This window comes from Astatotilapia calliptera, chromosome 5 (genome assembly GCF_900246225.1).
Source record: "Astatotilapia calliptera chromosome 5, fAstCal1.2, whole genome shotgun sequence".
In the NCBI taxonomy this organism is placed as follows: domain Eukaryota; kingdom Metazoa; phylum Chordata; class Actinopteri; order Cichliformes; family Cichlidae; genus Astatotilapia; species Astatotilapia calliptera.
This window is the reverse complement of record NC_039306.1, coordinates 26180571-26206730: the sequence shown is the minus strand read 5'-3', so window position 1 is coordinate 26206730 and position 26160 is coordinate 26180571. Positions and strand designations below refer to the sequence as shown.

At 40.5% G+C, this 26160-nt stretch overlaps 2 protein-coding genes across 9 annotated transcripts in view; both read left to right on the top strand.

Annotated features, from left to right (window-relative positions):
• Positions 1-17409, top strand: part of cita (citron rho-interacting serine/threonine kinase a) — a 41437-nt gene extending 24028 nt beyond the window's left edge. For 2 of the 8 annotated variants that reach the window (XM_026168495.1, XM_026168494.1), the window contains exons 23-50: positions 116-313; positions 532-585; positions 2970-3167; positions 4099-4292; positions 4407-4542; positions 4657-4761; positions 4912-5052; positions 5258-5365; positions 5464-5656; positions 5893-6048; positions 6918-6941; positions 7416-7553; positions 7940-8120; positions 8219-8310; positions 8464-8568; positions 8784-8953; positions 9350-9394; positions 11269-11349; positions 11482-11617; positions 11867-12006; positions 12140-12232; positions 12399-12507; positions 12662-12790; positions 13006-13086; positions 13345-13423; positions 13521-13700; positions 14500-14887; positions 15367-17409. In XM_026168495.1, coding sequence (XP_026024280.1) covers positions 116-313; positions 532-585; positions 2970-3167; positions 4099-4292; positions 4407-4542; positions 4657-4761; positions 4912-5052; positions 5258-5365; positions 5464-5656; positions 5893-6048; positions 6918-6941; positions 7416-7553; positions 7940-8120; positions 8219-8310; positions 8464-8568; positions 8784-8953; positions 9350-9394; positions 11269-11349; positions 11482-11617; positions 11867-12006; positions 12140-12232; positions 12399-12507; positions 12662-12790; positions 13006-13086; positions 13345-13423; positions 13521-13700; positions 14500-14887; positions 15367-15390 — 3678 coding nt within the window. In that variant the 3' untranslated portion in view covers positions 15391-17409. Of the gene's footprint in view, positions 1-115; positions 314-531; positions 586-2969; positions 3168-4098; positions 4293-4406; positions 4543-4656; positions 4762-4911; positions 5053-5257; positions 5366-5463; positions 5657-5892; positions 6049-6917; positions 6942-7415; positions 7554-7939; positions 8121-8218; positions 8311-8463; positions 8569-8783; positions 8954-9349; positions 9395-11268; positions 11350-11481; positions 11618-11866; positions 12007-12139; positions 12233-12398; positions 12508-12661; positions 12791-13005; positions 13087-13344; positions 13424-13520; positions 13701-13997; positions 14141-14499; positions 14888-15366 lie in introns of those variants that run through there. The other 6 variants (XM_026168501.1, XM_026168497.1, XM_026168499.1 and 3 more) reach the window with 4 other exon arrangements.
• A 1855-nt stretch (positions 17410-19264) lies between these two features.
• Positions 19265-21739, top strand: myl2a (myosin, light chain 2a, regulatory, cardiac, slow). Its single transcript, XM_026166440.1, has 7 exons — positions 19265-19331; positions 19653-19745; positions 20260-20335; positions 20420-20524; positions 20615-20693; positions 20930-20978; positions 21245-21739. The coding sequence occupies exons 1-7, from the start codon at positions 19329-19331 to the stop codon at positions 21347-21349; spliced, it is 510 nt and encodes a 169-aa protein (XP_026022225.1). The 5' UTR covers positions 19265-19328; the 3' UTR covers positions 21350-21739.
• The last annotated feature ends 4421 nt before the right edge of the window (positions 21740-26160 follow it).

Below are 26160 nucleotides of genomic sequence, written 5' to 3'. Positions count from 1 at the left end.
AACAATGTGATTAAGGTTAAAGTTATGCTGAAAATGATATTCAAATACAAAGTGTTAAAGGTTCGATTTGTTCAATATCAACGCAGTATTCACACTAACCCTCTCTGTGTTGTAGATGGGCCTAGAACATGAAGAGGAGAAACTGGAGATTAAGAGGCAGGTGTCAGAGTTGACCCTGTCCCTCCAGGAGCGTGAGTCCCAAATCAGCAGCCTACAGGCTGCACGTCTTGCATTAGAGAGTCAGCTGCAGCAAGCTAAGACTGAGCTGGAAGAGACAACTGCTGAGGCTGAGGAGGAGATCACGGCCCTCAGGGTAAGACGAGCAAGAGGAAGCACACATGTATGCAATCACAGTCACCCAAAGTAATGGTGGTATTCACCATTTCCTATATATGGATATAAGCCTGTATTATTAATACAATAATAACTTTTTTTTATAGTGCTGTTAGTATGAATGGCATTCTTTACGATTACACATTATGCATACTCAGATTTGCTTGTATTTTTTCTTTTCATTTGCTCTTCTTCCAGAACCACAGAGACGATATTCAGCGGAAGTTTGATGCCTTAAGAGACAGTTGTTCAGTAAGTGATTCCACAGCCTTTTGTCTGTGCTTTCAGCAGCAGGAGATAAAATTCTTCAAAGGTTTCACAAGACCCTTGAATATATAGTGATTCATGTGTAGCTGCAAAAGATTGTTCTAATGTAACAATGTAGTCTACTGAATCAATCTTTGGCAGCAAAATGCAGCTTGCTGTGCAGAGCACTCTGTTAGCATTTTACTGGTGAATTGTTTTTGTTTTATTTTTTATAAAAGGTGCCATTACAGTTGTCACAAAGACAAAAATCTTTTTGATGCGCAGCTAACACATTACTTCAGTTACCTCTGAGTAGTGCTGAGACCACTTTAATTCAACTGTTAGGTAGCTTCCAATTTGTGCAGTTCTTTTTAAAAATGTACTGTAAATGTAAGATGAACATGTCCATCTATCGTCTTCAACAAATTATCTTATTTGTCATTAGTGGTGCAACGGATCATGGTTGATCCGTAATCCGAACCGATCCCTATCCACAGAAGAAAAGAGAGAAAAAAAAGAGAAAAAAAAAGTATGTGTATGGTGCGCGTGGTGGGTCTGACAAGCATAGTTATGGCCAGCGCTAGTGGTCCAAGTGGAGGAGCAGAGGAGTTTGCGGTATTTAAGCAGCCCTTTGCTGCCCAATCCGACCGGGCTAAAGCTATTACAAAAGCTATTGGGGTGTTTAGCTGCAGACGGGAGGCCGTATTCCGTTGTGCAAAACAAGGGGTTTAAACTGATAAACGTGCTTGAGCCATGCTATGATATCCCGTTGCGCGTCCACTTTAGTGGCAAGATCGTTCCAAGCATGTATGAGCAGCAAAAGTTTAAAGTTATGGCTGAACTGTCCCAGGCACCTTCTGTTGCCCTAACTACTACAAATGGGTGGACCTCCAGGGCAACGGAAAGCTACGTGACCGTGACAGCTCATTATATCACAGCGGAGTGCGATAAGTAAATGTGTTACTTATTAGGCATCACATGTTAAATTTTTGTCTTTTTTCTTTTTTGCTGATCCGAAAATTGATCCGATCCGTGACTTAAAATCTCCTAACCGTGAGATTTTTGATCCGTTGCACCACTATTTGTCATGGAGTTAAAATAGAAACAAATTCTTATTATGTTACATTTAAAGTGAAACAACAGTTTTGTGGTTCATATGTGCCAAAAACATGTTTCCTATTTCTCTGACTGGAAATGACTTGCTGTCACTGTACTCATTACACCTGTAAATTATACTCACTACAGCTGTGCTATTACAATCCCACTTCCAAAGAAGTTGTGATGATATAAATTAAAAACAGAATGCAAAGATTTGGAAATCTCATAAATTTTCTATTTTATTCCTAACAGAATATAGAAAACTTTAAATCTTTAAACTGTAACATTTTACTCTGTCATGAAATATTTGAGGGATGTTTTGAAACTAAATCAGTTAATTAAGTGGCAGCAGATTGGGTAGCAAGAGAAGCAGAGTTTTTCAGAAGATGGACAGAGATTCACCAATTTGCCAAAACTCGCACCTACAAATAATATAATATAAGAATCTTTAATTAGTATTGAACTATGAATATCTTGTCATCTATGGTGCATAATATCATCAAAATGTTCTGAGAATCTGGAGAAATTTCTGTGTGCAAGAGACAAGACTGAAGATAAAAATTTGATGCCTGTAATCTTTGTGCCATGAGGTAGCACTGCATTAGCAACAGATACAATTCCCTCCCAGAAATCTCTTCATGGACTCGGGAACATTTCTATAAATCACTGTCTATGATCACAGTTCACCGTGCCATCCACAAATGCAGGTTAAAGCTCTGTAACGCAAAGACGTCATATATGCACATGATCCAGAAACGCTGACGTCTTCTCTGGGCCAAAGTTCTTTTAAAATGCACTGAGGTTAAGTGGAAAGCTGTTCTGTGGTCAGATAAATCAAAATGTAAAATTCTTTTTGGGAAACATGGACTTCATGTCCTTTTGACTAAAGAGGAGAGGAACCATCTGGCTTGTTACCAGCGCTCAGTTCAAAAGGCTGCAGCTCTAATGGAATGAGAGTGCATCAGTGCTTGTAGAATTGGCACCATGCACATCTAGAAAGACACCTTCAGTACTGACAGGTGTATACAGGTTTTAGAAAATATATATGCTCCTATCCAGTCAATATCTTTTCCAGGGAAGGGCTTGCATATTTCAGCAAGACGATGCTAAACTGCATACTGCACATATTACAGAGTCGAGTTCTAAACTTCACCAATTGAAAACATTTTGAACATCATGAAATGAAAAAAATTGGAGTTAGAATTATTACAACACAGCCAGTTTTGTGCATAAAGCCTTAAAATGTGTTCTTGTTTGCACGTGTAAACCTTTACCTGTTTGTGCCTCCTCAGGTGATCACTGACCTAGAGGAACAGCTGACACAGCTTAGTCAGGAGAACGCCGAGTTGAATCGCCAGAACTTCTACCTGTCCAAACAGCTTGATGAGGCATCAGATGAGAGAGAGGATCGGCTGCAGCTCAGCCAGGAAGTGGACCGCCTGAGGAGGGAGGTGGCTGACCGTGAGATGCACCTCAACAACCAGAAACAGGTAACAAAAACCGTTTCCAGACAAATTGCTGGCTTCTCAGTGTGTTGAGTGTCATTCAGATGTAAATCATTTTCATGGTAATGTGCCTTGCTTCAGTGAGACATTGCCACAACACTTATTGAATGAGCCTGTTTTATGAACTTACAGGTGAGATTTGACAGTGACACATACCAAGTAACACTTAATATATTAGATCAGAGTTTTCTGCACAAGGCAATTCTATTTTTCTACTTGTTTTAATAACTAGAGGGGTTATATACTAGTATTTATGGGAACACTTCCATAAACATTACAACGCAGCACTGGTAAACAGATCAGACAATATTAAACTAGCTTATAAACTGTGCCTCTGTGTGGCTCAGCTGTTTGAACCGGTGCACACAGTGTAATTTGCTGTTCAATCTCGTCACCAGGTTTTATTAGAAGTAATTAATGAAGTTAGCACTTTTGCTACATGTCATGGATGGTTTTTGCTGCTGTCTAGTGCTGTATGGGGTGTTTAAGCTAAATGTCCTTCTGATAACTAAATGCATGCAGTCAGTGTCTTCTGTCAGCTTCGTGCCATTCACTTACGGTGCTGAGACCATCTCATACCAGCAGCTGAATAGGAAGGAGTGTATCTCTGAAACAGTCTAAACCTAAATTAAAAGATTAGATGCTTACCACAGGTTAGTAGATGGAGTAGAAAGATTCATTATTAATTGCTCAAATATTGCCAGCAGATTAAAAAAGCAACAATTTATAATCCTTTTTGAATTTAATTTACTTTTTTTAAAACACAATTTATTTGTATTTTTTGTCTGAAATATTCAAGGCCAGAGAACCTATTATGATGCATCATAGATCATTGAATAGAGACAACAATCACGTGGTATTGCCAAACGCTGAGAAAGATGTTCTCTTCAGTCTGTTATTTCATTTATGCTCTCAGAACATTGAGACACTGAAGACCACATGCAGCATGTTGGAGGAGCAGGTGGTGGAGCTGGAGTCCCTAAACGATGAGTTGCTGGAGAAGGAGAGGCAGTGGGAGGCTTGGAGAGCAGCTCTGGAAGATGAAAAAAGCCAAGCTGAGAGACGCTCCAGGGACATGCAAAGACTGCTGGACAATGAGAAGCAGAATAGGTGACATTCTTAAATTTATACTTGCGCTTATTACATAGAAAGTGGTCATTGTATGTCATTTCTATTTATAAATTAGTTTATTACAGTCATAACACTTTATTGTTGTGTTCAAAGGCTGCGTGCAGACCAGCGCAGCACTGAGTCTCGCCAGGCAGTAGAGCTGGCAGTCAAAGAGCATAAGGCTGAGATCTTGGCCTTACAACAGGCTTTGAAGGAGCAAAGACTAAAGGCTGAAAGTCTATCTGATACTGTGAGTCTGTTATCCATGAACTAACTTTAACCCCAGCTTCAATCTTTCAAAAATATGGTTTGACTTGTAGCTGGGATGAATTAGAGGTTAACAGGCACTCACATGTTCTCACAGCTCAATGATCTGGAGAAGAAACATGCCATGCTGGAGATGAATGCCCGTAGCTTACAGCAGAAGCTGGAGACTGAGAGAGAACTGAAACAAAGGCTGATGGAAGAGGTAGGAAGTGAAAGTCAATTAACCTGCATGATATTTCTACACATATATTTAAGAAACTTGGGTTTCTTGTTGTTACTTATTGTAACTATTGCTCTATTGCTGCTGTTAGCAAACTGTACCAAAAAGATTTGTGTGCTGGTGTTCATGCAGCAAGCAAAACTGCAGCAGCAGATGGACCTCCAGAAGAGCCACATTTTCCGTTTGACCCAGGGCCTGCAGGATGCTCTGGACCAAACCGACATGCTCAAGACAGAGAGGACCGATCTGGAGTACCAGCTGGAGAATATACAGGTGCTCAGTGCAAACCTCTGCAGTAAGATAAAATACTGTGGTCTCTGGGGAGGAGGAGTCCCAGCTGGATATTAAAATAGTGCCACTGATACCGGTGCATAAGAAGGATAAAGTAATCTTAAGTCATGCAATCCCAGTGGAAATTCTTCTCATAGCTGTCTTCAGAAGTATTTCCTTCTCTGAGCTTTTGTTTTCCTGCCTACAGGCGGTATATTCCCATGAGAAGGTGAAGATGGAGGGGACAATCTCCCAGCAGACTAAACTCATTGACTTCCTCCAGGCCAAAATGGACCAACCCACTAAAAAAAAGAAGGTGTGGGAAAATATTTACAAAATCTATGTACAAACCATGTTACATTAATAATCAGCTTCAAGGTAAAGCCAACTGAGTACTGTTTCCTCTCTGAGCAGGGTATATTTGGGCGGCGGCGGGAAGATGTAGGCACCACAACTAATGGGGCATTAGCTCCACAGGCCCAGCCAGCAGTTCCATTGCAGTACAGTGACATGAAACTAGCTTTGGAGAAGGAGCGCTCAAGGTGTGCAGAGCTGGAGGAGGCTCTGCAGAAGATGAGGATAGAGCTGCGGTCCCTCAGAGAAGAGGGTAAGGACGGAAATCTTGAGTGTTTTTAGTCTTTATAGTTTTTGTTTGTGTGGTGATTACTGAAGTGCCATGTAGCAAGACTAAAAATCTGTCAGAATATTTTATGTAGACAACACTGGATTGTGATCATCCCAGAAAAGGACAAAAGTTCAAATAAATACATCTACCCTCTAGTAAGCCCTTCAGTCTTTGCAAACAGTGTTCTTATAATTCCTTTTCCTCCCAAACTCCCAAAGCGGCTCATTTCAAGGACCATGTAGCCCCTTCCACACCAGCCCAGGCTCGACATCAAATCCTCATGTCAGCCATTGTCAAATCCCCAGAACATCAGCCCAACCCCAGCAGCCTGCTTAACCCCTCCACCCGCTGCAAGGAGACATCTACACCTGAAGGTTAGTCATTCACACACAGACCATAAACAAATATACAGCTCATCTAAATGCAGCCAAATTTGAACCTCAGATTCCCAAATTGAGGCTGTACAGTTTTCTTACAGGAGCATTCCACCTTATGCTAATAAATGGACTCCCCAATCACTTGTCTTGTTTACGTTGTGTTTTGTTTTGTTTTTTAAATGTGTGACCAGTTTCACAAAGCAGGATTATGAAGTGAAATAAAGTTGGATAACTGTTCTCAGAACATGTTAAGACTAGAACTCGCTCCAAACAGGAACATGGGCTGACACAAAGCAACAAAAATCATTGTTTTAGGTTTCATTCACGACATTTATCCAGCTGACTTTGTAATCCTGCTCGTGTCTGTCTCACAAAGCAAAGCAACAGTGGATTGGGCAGGTATCATTGGTTTTAGTCCAGGGTTTCCACCATCACAAAGCAAAATTATATCTTTTTATGCTGTTGATCACCATGGAAACTGAACATTTGCTGAATACTCTGTCATAGCTGTGTAGCTTGCTCAATAGATCACATCCAAAGGTATAAAGAAACAGTCTCCTAATAAACTTCTTTAGGAAAAACCTGAAATAACTATATTTGTATTTTCCAAATTATTGATGAGTCCATTAATACAGTGATTTTTATGATACAGAAGGTGCTTAGGGAGTACTTAGGGAATGTTGCTATACCCTATTTTAGTCTGTATTTACAGACCGGCCTAAAACAATGATTTGCCCAAATCCATAAGAGTGGTTAAGTTGGACTTGCTTTGTGTTTCAAGCTCCTTACTGTCCATGTTCTTTTGGTTTCACTTAGCTATTGTTAGATTCCTCTCCTTTCTTTCTTTTTCCTGTTGCTCCTCACAGAAAAGAGGAGGGTCACGTTTGAAAGTAAGTTAGCAGCCACTACAGTGTCTCTTCACACATGTGCTCATCTGCTGCTCGTGGTAAATTGTGCACCCACATGCTCATTGCTGTATTATACATCTGTCTTCTTGTCCACTGGCTAACTGTAGCTTGACCAAAGGCTTTTTTAGGAGTCAAGTCCCCCCCCCCCCCCCCTCATTTCTGGAGTCATGATTTAGATAGCATATGGTAGGATAGGTACCTTTTCACCTGGAAACATTTTAATACATCCCATGCACACTGGCATGCACAATCTGATTCCAGTCAACTACTTTGGTACTTGAGCTTTCATTTATATGCAATATCTGCATTGAAAAAAATCATTATTTGGATTGCCTCATACTGCTTTAAAGAGCTGGATCTCATTTAACTGTTGCTGACTCTTAAGTAATTAACACTGTAAGTGACTATGCCTATTTTCACTAACTCCTTACACTGCCTACTTGTACTGCTTTATAGAGTTTGGTCATCGTGTGAAAGAAAGAATGCATCACAACATCCCTCATCGTTTCACCGTGGGCCTCAACATGAGGGCTGCCAAGTGTGCCGTCTGCCTGGACACTGTGCATTTTGGACGGCAAGCTGCCACTTGTCTAGGTCTGTATCCTGTGCTGTAGCTGGGCAGACTGAATGTGAAAATATTTCAGAAGATACATTACTGGCCAGCTTTAACAAAAATACTGGAAATAGTTATTATAGCATCGCCATCACATGGTGGAATCAGTCTTGCCTTCCAAGTGTTGTGAGTCTTAGAAAATAAGTTGGATGTGTTCCCAAATCAGCATTTTAGAACAGTACCCTTCCATGTTTTATATGTACAGCTGTACAAATGAAATGTTGATAGATAGAATTTGGATATTTTTTTATGTGATGATCCCTACCATTCTGTATTCTTGCCTTCTTTATTGACAAGATTCAGCATGGTAAAGAACTTTTCACTAAATCCAATCAGATTTTTCATCCTTCTCTTTGTCTCATTGTAGAGTGCCACACTATTTGCCATCCCAAATGCTCGCCGTGTCTTCCGGCCACCTGTGGTCTGCCAGCTGAGTATGCCACTCACTTTTCAGAAGCCCTGTGCCGAGAAAAGGCAAACTCACCTGCACTGCAGGTTAAAGAAGCCAGTGGGCATGTTCGCTTGGAAGGATGGATGAAGCAGCCTAGGTAACTATTTAAGTCCTTACTGCCATCCTGAATGTATGCAGTATGTTATGTACACTGCATTGAATATAGTTTGCCTATTTGTATATTTACTCCTTTAGAAATGGCAAGCGTGGGCAACAAGGCTGGGAGAGGAAATATGTGGTTCTTGATGGAACCAAAGTGTCCATCTATGATACTGAGCCCAGAGAAGGTCAGTACTTCATTAAATTCTTTTTATTTATTTTATTATTTTTCAAGATGACTGATTCTGTCTTTGTTTTTGCTCATAATTCAACTGTATAGTGAATGTTACCATGTAGGTCAAATTGGAGAATCCTCTGTTTTTCTCTTCCCTTCTTTGTAGACTCTGTAAAGGCTGAGGAAGAGTTTGAGCTCTGTCTGCCTGATGGAGAGGTGACTGTCCATGGAGCTGTTGGAGCCTCTGAGCTCATCAACACTGCCAAGTCTGGTACTGGATCAATACTAGTTAATCCCAGTGTACTCAATCTGTTGTAGGATATTAAGTGTATCATCCTCTCTCCAAATTTTGATTTGGATTTACCTCTCCTGTCTAAAATGTTTAAACACAAAATACAGCAAAAATGTTGACGCTTCTGCTCAGCTGTGAAATTAAGCTGCTAGCAGAGGAACAAACTGATGCATTTTTTTTATGTCTGTGCGTAGACATCCCGTATGTGTTGAAGCTGGAATCGCATCCGCACACCACATGTTGGCCTGGCCAGTCCCTCTACTTCATGGCTCCTAGCTTTCCTGACAAGCAGCGCTGGGTGGCAGTACTGGAGTCTGTTGTGGGTGGTAGTCGTGGATCTAGAGAGAAAGTGGATTCTGATGCTGTAAGTATCATGCCTGCATATTACATACCTATGAATGTCCTTGTGTCAGGCTTGATAGCGTTCATAATTTAGGCTTACTGTATTTGGGGTGTTGCAAAAAGCCATTGCCTCCTTTACACAGCACAAGCTTTGTTGTTAGGCCCATATGAATGAGCAAATTAATACAAAGCTGGTTGTGTCATTTTGTGTGAAAATTGGGTAAAATATTGAGTACCTCCATTAAACATCAGCCAGTGCCTTCACTTCTTCTTCTCCCCCTCCCTCTTCTTTCTCTCTCTGCATGTTCTCAACATCCACGTCTTGTGTTTATTTGTTGTCATTGTCTTTTTTCTTTATATAACTATACTGTGTGTGTGTGTATCTCCATTCAACTCGGTTGTGTGAATCATATTATAGGCAGGTGTTTCTAAAAGACAGAAGAACCTGTCCCCTCTGGTTCAGGTACAGTAAGTAGCTGCACGAATGCTTGAGCTTCAGTCGACCGATCGACTGAGCATGCAGTAGCTGTACATACATATGACACTGATGCACTATAAGTACAGTCCTTGAATCAGTTCCTGAATATGGTGTGTGTATTCACACAGAAACATATGTAGTGCATGGATGTGAATAGACTGCTGTGCACCATTTATTTGGTGTCCTATGCTATGTCATGCATGATTCTGCAAAGCCCATGCACTGCTTAAGCCCCCCTTCTCAGAAATATGACGTCACACAAACAGACCTTGAGCAATTTAACTTCAGTGTGCAGCTATAGGCTGTTGGCGCTTCTGTGTTTCTTGCAGTTTTAGAAGAAACTGAAGAAATATTTTCTTCCATGTTCTCTGCAAAATGACCCTTAAATTAAAAGTGAAGTAGGAAGTCAAATGGTTCCACAAGTGTATTTCAGTATTCTCAAAAAGTTGCATTGCTGTGTTTTTCAGTTGTATCACTTACTAAATATGGAAAGTTGAACATGCAGCTTGCGGCAGCTTGATTACATCGTATCCTTACTGTATGCTGTACATACAGTAAGGATAGTGCAGGGTGTAAAATGTAAATAAGACCAATGACAATGCTTTGCTTATCATTTAACCCCATATTTATTTAAATACTTCAAAGATAACATATGAAATGCATAATCTGTGAAATTTTCGTTGACTCTGTTATTGCTTTTGTGAACATATTTTTTTTTTAAATTAATGCCAGCAGCTTTTCTCCCTTCTGTTCTTTAACCCATATGCAGCACCTTTTTTTCCTGTATCTAAAGGGATTTTTTTCCTCACCTGTTTTGCTTACTATTATTATTATTATTATTATTATTATTATTATTATCATCATTATTATCATCATTATTATCATTAATTCTTATGTTATTGAGCTGTTTTGGATTATTTAAATATTGTTGAGTGTGTGGGGTTTTCCTTCTTGCTAACAATCAACAACTATTTCAGACTTTTTTGCTGGCATCAAATTCAAAATAACCCCCCCCACAGACAGCATTTCTGTTCCATACTTTGATATGTTATCTTTCTAATATTCTAAATTAGATGAAGGGTCTAAATGATTTCCAAATCATTCCATTCTCATTTATGTGTATTTTACACAGCCTCTCATCTGGTTTTAGAGACTGGCTGTAAGTTGTTGAACTGTATCAGCTTTTTCGAAAAGGCTATGTAACTGCAGATCCAACGCTAAGATAGTTGAGGAGTTTTCTTCCCACTAAACCATAAGAACATTACTGAGGTCAGGCACTAATGTTCAGTGATAAAGCCTCAAGGCCAACATTACTGGAAAAATGGCACTGTGATATTTGCTGAGCTTGTGCTTCATCATTGATTTTAATGTATAAAGTGGAAACAAAGAGCCACTCTCCACAGAACCCATTACAGTCATGAAATGTATAAACTTGGAGGGTTTTATTCTGACCATTTGTCAACAAAAGGCAGTGTGTCCTCAAATTAAAAATATCATTTATTAATGGTCAGACATAGCTCATTTGTGCTTGTCTGTTTTAAACAACATAAAATGTATTTCTTGCTCTGTAGTTGTTCTGTTGTTAGCATTGCAAGTGAGCTTCAGTCTCAACAGGAAAGGCTCTCTCTTTCTCTCCCTGTCTTTCTCACTATCTTTTACTGTTAGCTCATTTAGACACAAGATTCACCTAAATTATGACACATCTTTAATGTTATGTTGCTGTGGTTATTTTGTGGCAGCTTTCCGGCTGGCATCCCTGCTGTGTTAGCTTGTCTTGCTAAAGCTCCCGATTTGCAGGAAGTCTTAATCCGCCTCCTTCCCCTGCTCCATTCTCTCCCTTTCTCTCTCTCTCTCCATAGAAACTTCTGGGCAATTCTCTGCTGAAGCTGGAGGGTGACGACCGTTTGGACATCAACTGCACTCTGCCTCTCACTGACCAGGTATAAAAACAAACATGTAAACAGAGTTAAAAACCTAATTGGTCAGCTTTCTAGTTAGACATCACCATGCTGGATGTTTCTTTCTTTCTTTTTGTTTTTTTAAAGCTCTGGTGATCTCGTCCTTTCTTGCAGATTGTCTTGGTTGGTTCTGAGGAGGGTTTGTATGCTCTGAATGTGATAAAGAACTCTTTGACTCACATCCCGGGCCTGACCTCCGTCTTCCAGATCCAGATCCTGAAGGAGCTTGATAAGCTGCTGATGATCACTGGTCAGTTAATGGAGGCCATTATATTGAAGTTATTTTATGATATTATCAGATTTATGTTTTCCTCGTACACTGTTTCAGCTGTAACATAATGCTTCTGGATAGTGTGCATTTATTGTAACACATTACATCACATTATGGTTATCTTTTAGAAGCCATAATGTGTGCTTTGAAGTAACAGCGAACGAAAGTGAAGTAAAGAGAAGATGATGCGCATCATCTCACACTTGGCATGTTTGATGTGTCATTCAGGGGAGGAGAGGGCACTGTGCCTGGTAGAGATCAAGAAGGTGAAACAGTCTTTGTCACAGTCCCATCTCCCAGCTCAGCCTGACCTCAACCCCTTCATCTTTGAGACAGTCAAAGGATGCCATCTCTTCTCCTCTGGAAAGGTGAGTCATGTTGTAACTTGCAGGGAGCAGAGTCCTTGTGGACTGTTATTGGGTCTGAGTTAAGGAGCTGAACATCACAGTAATGGCATCGTGTTGTGTGCTGCCTGATTGCAGAATTGTTCTTTCTTTACAGATTGATAATGGGCTCTGTATTTGTGCTGCAATGCCCAATAAGATTACAATCCTGCGGCATAATCAAGGCCTCAACAAGTTCTGCATCAGAAAGGTGAATGAGCATTAAAAGTGAACCGCTTACAGTGACGAGACCTTTATTGTGAACAATGGACTTTTTTTTTTTCTAGGAAATATAGATGCTCTGTTTTTCTTCTAGAAATAATGAGGTTTTAAAAAAAATAAAATAAAATAAAAAATTTTTGTGTGTGTGTTTGCAGGAGATTGAGACATCAGAGCCTTGCAGCTGTATTCACTTCACTGGCTACAGTATCATTATCGGCACCAACAAGTTCTATGAGATTGAGATGAAGCAGTATGTACTGGAAGGTCTGTCAAATGCAGCATTATTGTTTCTTTAGTATTATTTCTTTACAACCAGATGGTGCTCCAACAAAGTCCACTCAAGGGTGTTTCTGTCTCTGTTGGGTTCCAACATTCACACCTGAACAAGCTGAATGATACTAATGATTTCTCTCTGCAGAGTTCTTGGATAAAAACGATGTGACGCTAGCGTCAGCTGTCTTCGCGGCGTCCTCCCACAGCTTCCCCATCTCTATCATCCAGGTCACCACGGCTCCACAGAAGGATGAATACCTGCTCTGTTTCCATGGTTAGACAGTTACTTCTGCTGGCAAACCCTCTCAGTTGAATGTGTATACACAGCCCCAAACTAGTGGATAAACAAAGTTGTGGAACAGTTTGTCTTAGAATCTGTATTTGACAAGCGATCTCTAAGCATTTCTAAAGTCATTGTTTTCTTTTTTGGTTACATATTCTATGCTAAATTTAAATAACTCATTTTGTTTATGTATTTATTTTTTGCAGAGTTTGGTGTGTTTGTGGATGCATATGGCCGCAGAAGTAGAAGTGAGGACATCAAATGGAGCCGTCTGCCTCTCTCATTTGGTAAGTGTAAATCTGCATGTTTACTAGAAGCGTAGTTTCTTTGGGCACCGGGTGGAGCAGGTGACCATATCCTGCAATGCAGTGGCCTGGGTTTGAGTCTGACTCTGGGCCTTTTGCTGCACGTCTTCACTCTCTCCCTGCTTTCCTGTCTGGTCTTCACTGTTCTCTCAAATAAAGGCCAAAAAGCCCAAAAATAGTTTTCGTGATTTAAGGATTTTTAGGTTTTTTAAAATAACAAGTTGTATTTCTGTATTTCAGCCTATAGAGAGCCTTACCTATTTGTGACCTACTTCAACTCTCTGGACGTCATTGAGATTCAGGGACATGCGGCTCTTGGGTAAGATTGTTCTCAGCTTTTTTAAATTGTTTATCAAGTTCTTTTTATTTTCCAACTTCGAATTCTGCCATGGCTGATTTTTCTTCTCTTTTTCCAGTCCTCACTCATACGCACATCTGGATATCCCTAACCCACGCTACCTTGGCCCCGCCATTTCCTCTGGAGCCATATACCTGGCTTCATCCTATCAGAACAAACTTCGGGTCATTTGCTGCAAGGGCAACCTTGTCCAAAGCCAAGACGGTGGAGATCTGCAGCGTAATGGCTCTGGACGCAGGTAATGACACACAAATAGCATTAAATACCATCTGCCAGTCACCTTTATACATAGCATCCCAAATATTTGGAAACTGGTTTGTAGGTCAGAGATGTACATAGAGGGAGATTTCTAAGCACGCTCCATCCTTCTGTTCTGTGTACACTGGTGTTAATGAGTCACTGGGCCTAGCTGGCACTGAGGGGCACAGGTTGGCATCTATAGGTCGTAAGTTTGGCTTAAATGTTTGAACTAGTTAAAAAAAAAAACAAAAAAAAAAAAAACAGGAGAGTAATGCCATCATTTTGTCTTTTGCAGGAAGAAGAGTTCATTTTTTATCTGTAGCAGATTTTAAAAAATGTTGCCGTCATCATTCTTTATTTTACCTAAATTACTTTTTAAAGTTCTGTGTCAAATGTAGAAAGGAAATTTTTGAATAAAGACTGACATCTTCCCTTTTATGACTGGTCTGTTACTCATCGTGACGCTTACTGACTGTGCTTTGCAAGTCAAAGCTTTGTTCTACAGTAATTGTTGTCAGTGACAGAATCCACTCTTATTTAGGAAACCAAATTGAATTTATATGATCAGTCTGTTCTGATTACAAATAGCAGTGCTGTGTATTTATATATTAGCTTATTAAATCAGCTTAATTGCAAGTCCATCAATCTCACCAAATCTGCTGAGTGACCAGAGTCCCACAGTGCCAAACTAAGTCCAAGAACTGAGACAAATAAAAACATTGCCCAACATTTGCCCAATGCTCCTTTTTTCCCTTTTTTTTTTTCTTCTTTATTTTAACCTTGGTTCCTCCCGACAGTCCCAACAAGCGTGGTCCTCCTTCCTACAATGAGCACATCTCTAAAAGGCTGGCAGCCAATCCTCTGGTCCATGGAGACCCAGGCACACCACACCGTTACAGAGAGGCTCGCACAGAGTTTCGGCGGGACAAGTCCCCAAGCCGTCCACTGGAGAGAGAGAAGTCTCCTGGCAGAATGCTGGAAAGCCGGATAGTGGGCTCGCCTGGTCGAGCCATGGCAGACCCCCGGTTGGAGCGATCACCAGGCAGGGCCATGGCCGACCCTCGCATGGACCGCTCCCCTGGCAGGATGATGGATGTTCGTAGGGAGAGATCCCCTGGACGTTTTGAAGAGCGTCAAAGGCTTCATACTGGCTCCGGACGCACACCCATAAACTCTGTTAACAAGGTTTGTCAAGAAATTCTGCATTACATTAACTTAATGTGTAACTGTTAGCAATTAGCTGAATATTTTTGTGTTTTATTGACATACATTGGAAACTGTTGGAGTATGGTAAAAGGTTCAGTACAAAACTTCGGCGTTTCCATCCAGGCGGTTGATTCAGTGGTTCGTGATGCACTTATGCTGCTTTTATGACAGTAGTGGGTTGTGATATCTTGTTTTGAGTGAAATACTATGACTATAGGATGGACTGTTACAGACCTTTAAGGAGTATAAATTTCTCCCCAGACTTTATAGTCTTGCAGTGTTCATGTGGTCTTTTACATTTGTTTAGTTTTGGCTTATACTGTGGATTTTCATGACACTACAGGTGTACTTAACATGGAAAGACCAGCTTTCAAGGCTGTGGACTCTTGTGTTAGTGTACATTTTGACTCAAAATCTGTGTATTAACCTGACTTCATGTTGTTGGTTTTACCCTACAGGTGTGGGATCAGTCATCTGTTTGAAGGACAAAAGACCCTCGTGTCCGCTGTGGAAGAAGAAGTTCATGTTTGAAAAGAGAGAAGATGTAGCGGAGAACCAGTGAGAATGTTACCAACTCATGATGAAACACTGCCACACATCTGTTTTGCCCGATATCCAAAGTGAAAAACCCATGGAGGAAAACAACTGTAGCTGTCAGAACGTAGCGAGCACCAGATAAATAAAGAGATGTCATTAGTATCAGGTTATAGTTTTAAATAAAGGTCAACAAAATGCCATATTAACCACCTGAGCAGGGTTTTTTGCGATGCATTGGAGCATGTGTTCTCTACTCCGAGTAGGGATTAGTAATTATATATAATTTCTTCTTCCACAAAGAAAATCTGAGATGAGTTCTCAAGTTAAGACTACTGGGTTTGGCTTGCTTCATTTAACTCTAGCAGCATTAACTACAATGGATAAGCACAGCCATAGCAAGTGATGCCTATATATTTAGTCATTTTATTCAAAATGCCATTAACACATGTGGCTCATTTCCACATGTGCTGTCTACAGCAGCTACAGATCAGGGCAAATGTGTAGCAGATCACCTGTTGTGACACTGAGTATCACTTCTGGCTCCAGCCCTGTGCTCACATGTTAACACACAATCGTTATTGGCTAATTACAATCATTTTCAGCTCGGTCCTTGGTCAGTAATGCTGACCGGACTCGGCTGAAGCATGAATAAACTGAATCAAAATTAATTAATATATAATCCCTCCCAAAAAATACACTCTGTAGAACCACACACTAAAACTGCACTACCCACAATCCCCAGCAGCAATGGAGCAGGACCTTTCTAAATCTTCAGAACGCTATCTGACTGTAAATAGACGAGACATAATTTTATATATATTAAGAAGGAATTTCAAGGCTGGATAAGCCGTGTCTATTTTTGTTAAAGGAAAAAAAAAAAGTGACAGTGTGTCCTCTTGAATGTCCGATGAGTATTCTTTTAATGTCCAAACGTCCTTTATCAAGTGAGTGATTGTATCTCAAACAAACTTGTGTATGCACTTCCATCTGTCAAAGGCAAAACCTCAGTGCTGACCTAAACGACGGGAGGGAAAAAAGATCATGTTTGAAGCTTAAAACATAGTACTTGAGCATTTCTTTTTGTACAATGTCCCCTGCTGTTGTATATAACCCAAAATTGTTTAAAGTGAAGATGAAGAAAAAATCTTTTTGTTTTGTTTTTCTTTTCCCTGATCCGTTAATGGCATGGATATATATATATATCTCGAAAATGAAATGGGGTGTTGTCTTCTGCTTCTGCCTCATTTGGGTTATATTTTTAATCTACATTTTTAAAAACAAAGCACGTGAATAACACTTTCTATCTTTAAACTCTCATGTATTTGCACAGTAAATTCACACAACTATATTATATAACTTTTTTTTTTCTTTCTTTAAGGAATTCTTGGCAAGTTAAAACATCCAGTCCAATCACAACAAATGCTAAAGTCCATCCACGCTCATTCGGTTCACGTGGCTAAGATGGATGCATTTCTGTACATCATGATCTGATGTATAGAAATAGAATATTTTGTGGATTTTAGCAGTATTTTTTGAATGTAAACAAACGAGATGCCAAACTTTAACTTGCCCAGTTTGCCTGTCAACAGTTAGGCGCTCACTAGGAGGATTTCTTCGCCTTTAAGTCCCCTATGATTATTTTTAAGATGGTTAAAATCTTCCTGAATGTATTTTAAAGCCAATACAGCCGATTCGTTGGTCTCAATGTTCAACAACAACAAAAACAAAGCACCAAATGCTTTAAATTGCACATGTCTTCTTCTCTCTATAGGACTCTGTACAAAAGGGTTATCCATCGTATTTGATTTTATTTTTAGATTCTTTTAAATTTGTATTCTCATTCACATGATCTTTAATCATAATGCTGTAACGCTGGATATGATATTGATGTCTGCTAACAAATGTTTAATTAGCGTTCCCTGTAGAGATTTTGTCACAGAGTATTAAATATTATAATCATTGCATTTCACTTCGATTGTGCCTCCTTCTGTTGTGCTTGTGTGTCTCTTTACAAAGACATTTAAACTTATCTCTGAGTGGATAAGCATCATAAAACAGTCACCTCTGAAGCATTTACCCTCTCTGTTTCAAGACGGCCAGTGACACGGCCATTTGTCCACATCCATTGTGTTGGAGAAGGTTTCGTCTATTTATAGGTGTCTGATCCCAGCGCTCAGCCTGCCATTCCAGTCACAGTAGCTGCAGCGGCTGCTTGATCTGAGAGGAACTGAAGAAGAAGCCTTTTTTTTTTTTTTTTTTTTTTCTTAACAATAGCATCTGCGTCCTGGGTTAACAATAACTCGTCTAATTGTGTCCTCTGCATGCACGCTGTACACGCTGCGAGACAACACAGACGGCATCTGCTGCTGGTTCGTCCATCGCAATTTATTTAGCAGTAAGACGATCGAGTGCGAGGAGGCTTTAAGTTTATTTAGACCACTCACCTCCCAACCTCGGCTCATTCAGCTCATTTTCACGCGCTGTCACTTTTCTTGACCTGGGAGCCCCGAGTGATGGGGGATGATTTGTTAATGGTGCTGAGAGACACATTGTAAGGACGTGTTCAGTGTCTCACGCAGTATGTCTCACCTAGAGCTGTTGACATCCATGAGCTTAGTACCGCAATCCCTGTGATGAATCTCAACAGTGTGAAGAAGACTGAAGATGCCACTTGATGCTCTGGCTTCTTTCAATTCCTATCTATCTATTAAATTAAGTTAACCATTTGTAGGGACCCAGAACCCACTAAACAACCTGAAAATCTGACATTTTGCCATAAATATCATCAATTTGAATTACCTTGATAGAATAAATTAAGTGATTTAATGTAAGAGCAATGCTGTAATGCACTGCTTTGTCTGGCCAAGGTAAGCAGAGCCAAAGATATTATGTGAAGAAGCATGTTAGAAAGGTTGGCGCCAACAAAGACCTGACAGGTCAGTAAATAACACATAATGAGCTGGTGCTTTTTCAGGCACTCTCATGCGTTTAATCAGATGGGGAACAAGAAATGATTGGCACACAGATCAGAGTTAGAAAGAGACAGTGAATTCAATCTGCAAATGCTTTGCTCTAATACACTGACGTAATCTTTCACAGATCAGGTTTTAGTTCTACATCTTTTGGGTATTTCAAATTCTCAAATTGATTTGTTTTATATTCATTCCCACTGGGTAAATACAGTTTATATTGTATATCTTAAGAAGTATGTTCTTATTTCTCTGCAGTACTTAAATACTTTTTGAATGTAAAGGCTCACAAGCCTGTCAGTGCTACTGCAAAAGAGGCGGGCAGAAGTTTATCGGTCACACAAACCTCTAATCATATCACTTATGCATTTTTGATTAACCTGTGGCTATCATAAAGATCGGTGTGTCACAGAGGTCGAGTTAGGTAGGCTAGTCCAATGTTCTCCTTTCATTTTGCTTTTATAAATAATGCTGTCTATGGAAAGACTATGGACCAACAGATTGACAGATCACACTCTTGCTTTTGTTTTTACTATACAGCACTCTCATTCACTTACAACAATTGCAGTCAGTAGTTCGTACAGACAAGACAATGCCCTGTGGATAGAGTCTTGTTTAAAGTGATTAAGTGCTTTCACCTTCAGTCTGCTCTTGATATTCTAGACCAGTTATTCCACTCTCTTTGTCGAATGCCAATCAGGACTCCACAGGGTGAGCGGCTATGTATGAGAGTGTGTGAGCATGCGATACTGTATATGCTGTATGAAGCATCATTTACCTGTCACTTCCTAAAGAGGGCATAGTTTATAAATATCATCCACTGGAGCGGAGGGCGGAGGGCTACAAAAGGCCACCCACAGCCTCCCTATTGTTCACTGGCATCATTGTTGGTCTGACCTCCCAGCTGCTCAGCCATGGTAAGTGTGTGTGTGTGTGTGCAGTGTTTGTTGGGAGGTGTGTCTTATGGCTTTGAGGATGCTGCAATTGTTTTGATGAGATGAGTAACAGTTTTTCACCTGCATATCATTTAAAAGCACAAATATTTAGCATTTTTGCGGGGGGGATGAAAAGATGACATAACTTTTATTTAATTGTTTGTCAGCAGCTGTTTTGCTGTTTAAACTGCTTTTTCTTACAAAGATGCTTAATCCTATTTATTCATCTCTTCTGACATGCAGTTTTATCTGAACAAACGTGTAGTTTCTGCTTCACCTCTCCTGTCTTTGTGCTAAAAAAAGGCCCCCAAGAAAGCCAAGAAGAGGGCAGCAGAGGGAGCCAACTCCAATGTGTTCTCCATGTTTGAGCAGGCCCAGATCCAGGAATTCAAAGAGGTGAATGCTGCTGAAACCACTTTCTATTTCACGGATTTCCGTTTGGCAGAGAACTGCCGAGAAATATCGCAACGGGTGAATTAATATGCGAGTCGGCTCACCAAGGTTCAGGCATTTCTGCATTAAAAAATAAACTGCACAACGCATTACACAGAAAGGTCTCCACTTTCTTTCTTTGTCTTTCTACTTGCATTGTTCATTGTGGCAGCATGCGCACCTGTCTGTTTGCCCGCTTGCTGGCTTGACAGCAGTAAGGCTTGCGGTATGCTGGTATGAGGGACAGTGGTGCCCAGACATCCAGACTTTGTCATCAGTGATTAGGCTGCAGATGAACTGCAGGGCATGCCCAGGATGCCAGACTAAATCCAAGGGGAGGGGGGAGGGTAACGCGTTATAAATACTAAACAGTGTTCATATATAAAGATGGCCTACCAAAAATTTAAGAGAACCCAAAAAAATAAAACTGTTTGATGTGACTCTGGATGCTTTTTTTTTTCCTGTGCTCTGATCTCAGGCCTTCACCATCATGGACCAGAACAGAGACGGCTTCATCGACAAGAACGATCTGAGGGACACTTTTGCTGCTTTAGGTATGTGGACACCATTCAAAGAAACACTCAAAGTGTTCATCTTCGCTCATGCCGTGCGTTTACATTGACTCTTTGGTGCTGCAGGACGTCTGAATGTGAAACAAGAAGAGATCGACGACATGCTCAAAGAAGCTCCTGGCCCAATCAACTTCACCGTCTTCCTCACCATGTTCGGTGAGAAGCTGAAAGGTAAAAACTGGCCGGCCAGTAAAAACTACATCTAAGTCATGAACACAGCATTGATGCGAATGTATCTCAGTGCTGTTTTGATGTTCCCAGGTGCCGATCCGGAAGAGACCATCCTCAATGCTTTTAAAGTCTTTGACCCTGAGGGTAAAGGGGTCCTGAGGAAGGACTAGTAAGTGGCTTCTCACATTTGTCACGCGGCATCAGCTTGCATATGCAAATTTATTGCAAGTGAGCAAGCTGCCGCTCACAGTTTGACTCAGTCTGACTGCAGTCATTCATCCTCACACAGCTCAGCTCCACAATGATTAAAAACCATTGTGACCTGTACAGTTCATTCACTTGTGAAAAGAAGTCTCGTCATCTCTACAGCGTTTTTTTCCCCCTACCTTTTTTTCTCCTCTCCAGCGTGACACAGATGCTAACGACACAAGCCGACAGATTCTCAGCTGAAGAGGTACATTGCAGTCCCCCAGCCCATGCTAATTATCATCATTATAACAGTTTTGTGAGTGTGGGTGAGTTGAATTGGAAAAAAAAAAATACAAGGATGAACGTCATCATGACGACCACCTGCGTCCACGTCAGACACATTTTCATGCAAAAAAACAAAAACCCCTGAGTGAATCATCTTAAAACCCTTTTTATGCACACTGGGTTATGGGCTGTGTGGGGATAACATCTGATAAAAGTGGTGTTAATGTCTCCCTTTCTGTTGCTTAGATGGAGCAGATGTTTGCTGCCTTCCCCCCGGATGTGGCTGGAAACCTGGACTACAAAAACCTGGTTCACATCATTACTCATGGAGAGGAGAAGGACCAGGAGTGAACCTTCATTTAAATGCATTCGAGAAGTAGAAAGTCAGTTTGTGTACCCAGCTATGACTTGAAACTGACTCACTGCACATAAAGGAAATGTGGACTATTTACTCAGCTTTTATGACACCATTGCTTCTGTATTGTCCTCACTCGAGAGCAGGGGGAGGATCCTGACAAATAGTCTTTTTCCAGCCTGTAAAAATGGGAAGTTTACAGCATCAAACATCATCAAGTGTCGTGCTCTTTTTCTGCTTTATCCACAGCATATCCCCCACATTCACCTGAGACTGATTAAATTATTTTTCCTTATCATTTTCTATACTAATAACCACATGCCTGTTTTTACCATAGCCACTTGTTAGGTCTTTGCTTGACAGTCTAATAAAGATTTTTAAAGCTACGAGAGCTATGATTCTGCTGTTTTTGCTCAGATTATTGAATGCCAGTGTGGGGAAGATGGTACAGACTCGATAAAGCCTGATTTCCAGTGAATTGTCATTACCTATTCAAGGATCATACAATTACTGCCTGAACAGATGACTATACCAGATACTCCTTAAAATCCATGTTAGGTAGTGCATCTGAGTACTTAAGAATAGCGAGCATGTGCAGCTGGTGAGCCTGTAGAATCCAAAACATGCCTGCATCAGTGTCTGTGTGTGCGCAAAAAGTTGGGTGTGTGTTGGATGTGCATGGAAATGTTTGGCTACTGAAACAAAGGGCTTTACTAAGACAAAGCCCTGTTGTTATTTTAGTGTTGTGGTGATGTAAAGAGGGTAATGCTATACTGAGGAGTTGGGGGGGAGGTTGCTCACAAAAGGATGCCATCGAGTGATCCGCACCACCGTCGCCTTACCCGACTTGAGACCTTGGCAGGGTTAAGCAGGGGGTGTAAATCCTTGATTGTTCCAGTTGAAGTGTTAAGGGCAGGGAGGAGCCAGTTCTGACAGCATCAGGCAGGAGTACCGTGGATACTTCATACTGTGGATGAGACGAGACACGTGGGGAGTGGGGAGGGATGAGTGTTTGGATCGGCTTGGCTATTTCAGCTCCAGTTTTAACTGTCTGCAAGTGCAGCATGTGGTCAGTGAAGGGAAAACGTGCATTTCTCTTTCAATTTTTAGTTTTGTCTGGTAGAAATTACTACTGACAAAATCACTGTCACCTAAATTTGCAGATCCTACCTAGCTCTAAGACTGAGTGTTTGCTGCTCAGGTCCAGGGACAAATGAGAAACAAAGGTTACCAGGCTGCTGCTGAACATACTGAAGAGGCTGGAGTTTGAACAGCCAAGTGTATCCCTCATGACAGCATGGAGAGCAAGACAGAGCCAGAGAGACTGACAGTAGTTTTAGGACTGCCCAGAAAAATCACCCCATGTTACTGTGTTTAACATGTAAACTGGTGGGCAAAAGTCTTGAGCCACGCCTCATTTCTGTACATTTTCATAGAAAATAGGTGTAATGTTTTCTTACAATGTGTGCAAACAAATGGAAATACTCTATGAAAGTACTTTTTAAAAAAAGAGTTTGTACAATTTTACTGAGTTTGAAAGTGAATATTTAATGTGTTCAACTTTATTCTTCAACACGGCCTGAGTTCTCTTAGACAGGCTTTCTCGTCATTTCTTTAAGTAGTCTTCGGGAATAGTTCTCCGGGCTTCTAGAACGACATCCAAAGCTCTTCTTTGGAAGTTGGATGCCTTTTGTTCTCTTCACTGACAAGATGATGCCACACTGCTTCAAAAATGATGAGGTCTGGGCTCTGGGGGCCATGACTGATACTGTTTCATTGTGTGTGTTTTTTGTTTTTTGTTTTTTTCTTGGCCAGATATGCTTTTGCTGCATAGGCGGTGTGTTTGTGATCATTGTCATTGGAGTCAGAATACTTTTTTTAATCCACTGAGACAATGTTGTTAGAGATGCTCACTGAAAATATAAAGATGAAAGATAGAAAGCATAAAAAATATTTGGTCTTTGATCAATGGGTTTTGATCAGTAGCTGCTGATCAGTGGTCATGACAATTTGCATATTAATGATCAAGGAACTGACCTCAGTTCATTCAGTGGGCTGGTTTCAGGTATAAGGTTGGGGAAACCTGCAGTCAGCTGAGACTGAAGAAGTCACTTGAATGAGTGACGAAATATTCCTCCCATTGAAAATGTTACATCCAGATGAGCAGAATCAACCTTTTAGGGTTTACTTACCTGGATGATTGAGCATGCATCAAGACATAAAAAAGAAGTAAAACTACAGCACTTGGAGTGAAATCTGAAATTTAAAGGAAATATTCCAAAATGAAAACACTAGTATGTACCCTACAGACAAGATATAAATTTGAAAATAGTCCAGGTGTCATAACAAGGAGTTGTAAACTTTCATGGCCAAAGGTAGCGATGATTTCCCGTATCTCTTTTACTGAATGCGCTGCTGTAGCGATCCATCACAGGATGGAGAGGGTGTGAAGAGTTGTCCAATACTGACTTTAACGTGGGCAGCATCCTCTTTTCTGAAACCTTTGTCAGTTAATCGGGTTCCGCGCACACAGTGTCATTGGCCTTGCAGATCAGTTTGTTCAGTCTATTGATTGCTGCCTCCACACACTGCAGCATAGTGGATGGCACTGACTGGCCACCACAGACCCATAAAATATCCTGAGCATCGTCTGGCAGATGCAAAAGGACCTCAAGGCTTCAGTACTTTTTGTAGAGAGCTTTTAATGAACTTTTTGTCAGTGTGAACATTGAGGTGTTTTTAATACATATGGATGGAAGCAGGGGCCACTGTGTTCCTGTCCTCCTCATGCCCACAACCAGTTTCTTAGTCTTTGCCATGTTAGGCTGCAGATGGTTTTGCTCGTAGCCTGCAACAAAGCTGTCCACTACACCTTCTTATTATTATTAGTAGTAGTAGCTGTAGTATATTTTTAAAGACACACTGCACACTATGCTGAGATATGCAAAGTTTTCAGCTAATAGCTCTTTAAGAATCAAATTTTTGGCCAAAAATACTATTTCATGCCTGTTAAACTGTTTTTTTGGCATTTTTGGCCAAATTTGTAACAAATGATAACAAATCATTCAATGGCATTTGTTTCATTGCTAATTGTCTGTTATGTGTAGATACAACACTGGTTCATTCTTTGAGTTAGCTGTAGCTTTAAGCTTGAATGATTCACAGGTCACTTTTAAGTCGCTAACAAAATAACAATAATGTATACTAACAGTTCCTCTGAAAATGGTCAGGTACAAGGACTGGACTGGAAATAAGTGAAAAAGCAGCTAAAGTACAGAGAAAAACTTTGAAAGACCTTGGAAAGCCCAGAGTACTATTGATCAAGATCAACGGACTCAATAAACTGATCTGTAAGGCCAGTTACGTTGTGGGGATGGAGCTGTGCTCGCCCTAAGGTGGTATGAGAGAGGTGGATGTTCATCAAGATAAGGTCAATGCTGGACCAAACCTCCCACCCACTCCATAACATGCTGGCCAGTCACAGGACCACATTCAGTGAGAGACTGAGATTATCCACATGCATCACTGAACGACACACAAAATCATTCCTGCCTGTGGTTATTCACTGTAAAACTCCCTCTCAAAGCACAAGTACACACTGCAACAGTTGCACACCCCTAGTTCATGCAATGGGCATCCCGATTGCTTTCACCACTATGAAAACATTGTCATTCTGAATGACACACAGTATGATGCTAAAATATACATAATCAGGTTTTACAGGCCCGTTAACTCTGAACTCTCAGGTAACAAAAGCAAACCTTTGTCTTACATGAAGTAAGATTAAAAGAAGAAAAATAACAGCACGTTCACGTGACATAAAATCCATGAAAACCAGCCATCATCTCACTTCTGAACACACACAGTGTAATTCTGTAACTCCCTGCAGGAATATTAAAGGAAAGTTACACCAATCATTTATCAGGGGAAGCGTTTTAGTGTGTGCTGAGGGTGCAATTAACACTCTCTCACAGAGGTTTATATTGAGATTTAACACTGTGCCTAAATGGCATTTAGTCTATTTCCACCTCTGAGAAATAATGGATGGATTTTCTGTGAGAACTGTCGATTTGTGCTGAGTGCGTCTGCTCAAAGAAAGCTGACTTAAGCTGTGCAGATAATGACTGTGGTCTGAGTTATCTCCTCGTTTTCTAGTGTAAGGGTAAAATCTTTGTTAACGCACAAGAAAAAGTCTTCTCTCACGTGTTTTTCTTTTAAGATGGACTTTTCTTCAAAGTAACAGAACACAAACGTCACATGTGACAAGTTATCAGTTCGTTATTTATAAGAAATGTTTTCTTAAGCCCTCTAGCACTTTATCCTGAAATCAGGAACTCGTGTTTTCTGAAACTGGCTTTAAAAATAACCGTCAAGAGCTCAGTAGCAGTGCATGTAAATAGCAACATAGTATCCCTAATAACTACTAAAAACCTTCTGTCAGTCGTCTCCTTCTACATGCAAGCTTCTCTTTAGTCACCAGCCATAAATTACCATTTAAAATACTCCATATTTTCCCATCTTTTCTCACAATTAGTCTCTTTCTCTGCTGAGAAGCTGCTTTGAGTCATTTTTTGTATGCATCAATGAGGCATGGGGGTGTATGGTGGGGCTTAGGCCAGAGACCAGTTAATGAAGGTCTGATAATGTGAAGCTACTGCCACCATGTGGCCATTTAAAAATGATGTTGCCTTTTAGCACATTACTCTTTACACGACATTACAGCTACATTTCTTCTTTTATAATTTTACTGTTTTTTAGTTATAAAAATAAATAAATAGAGTCAAAACTTATTTCACTGTCCGTATGT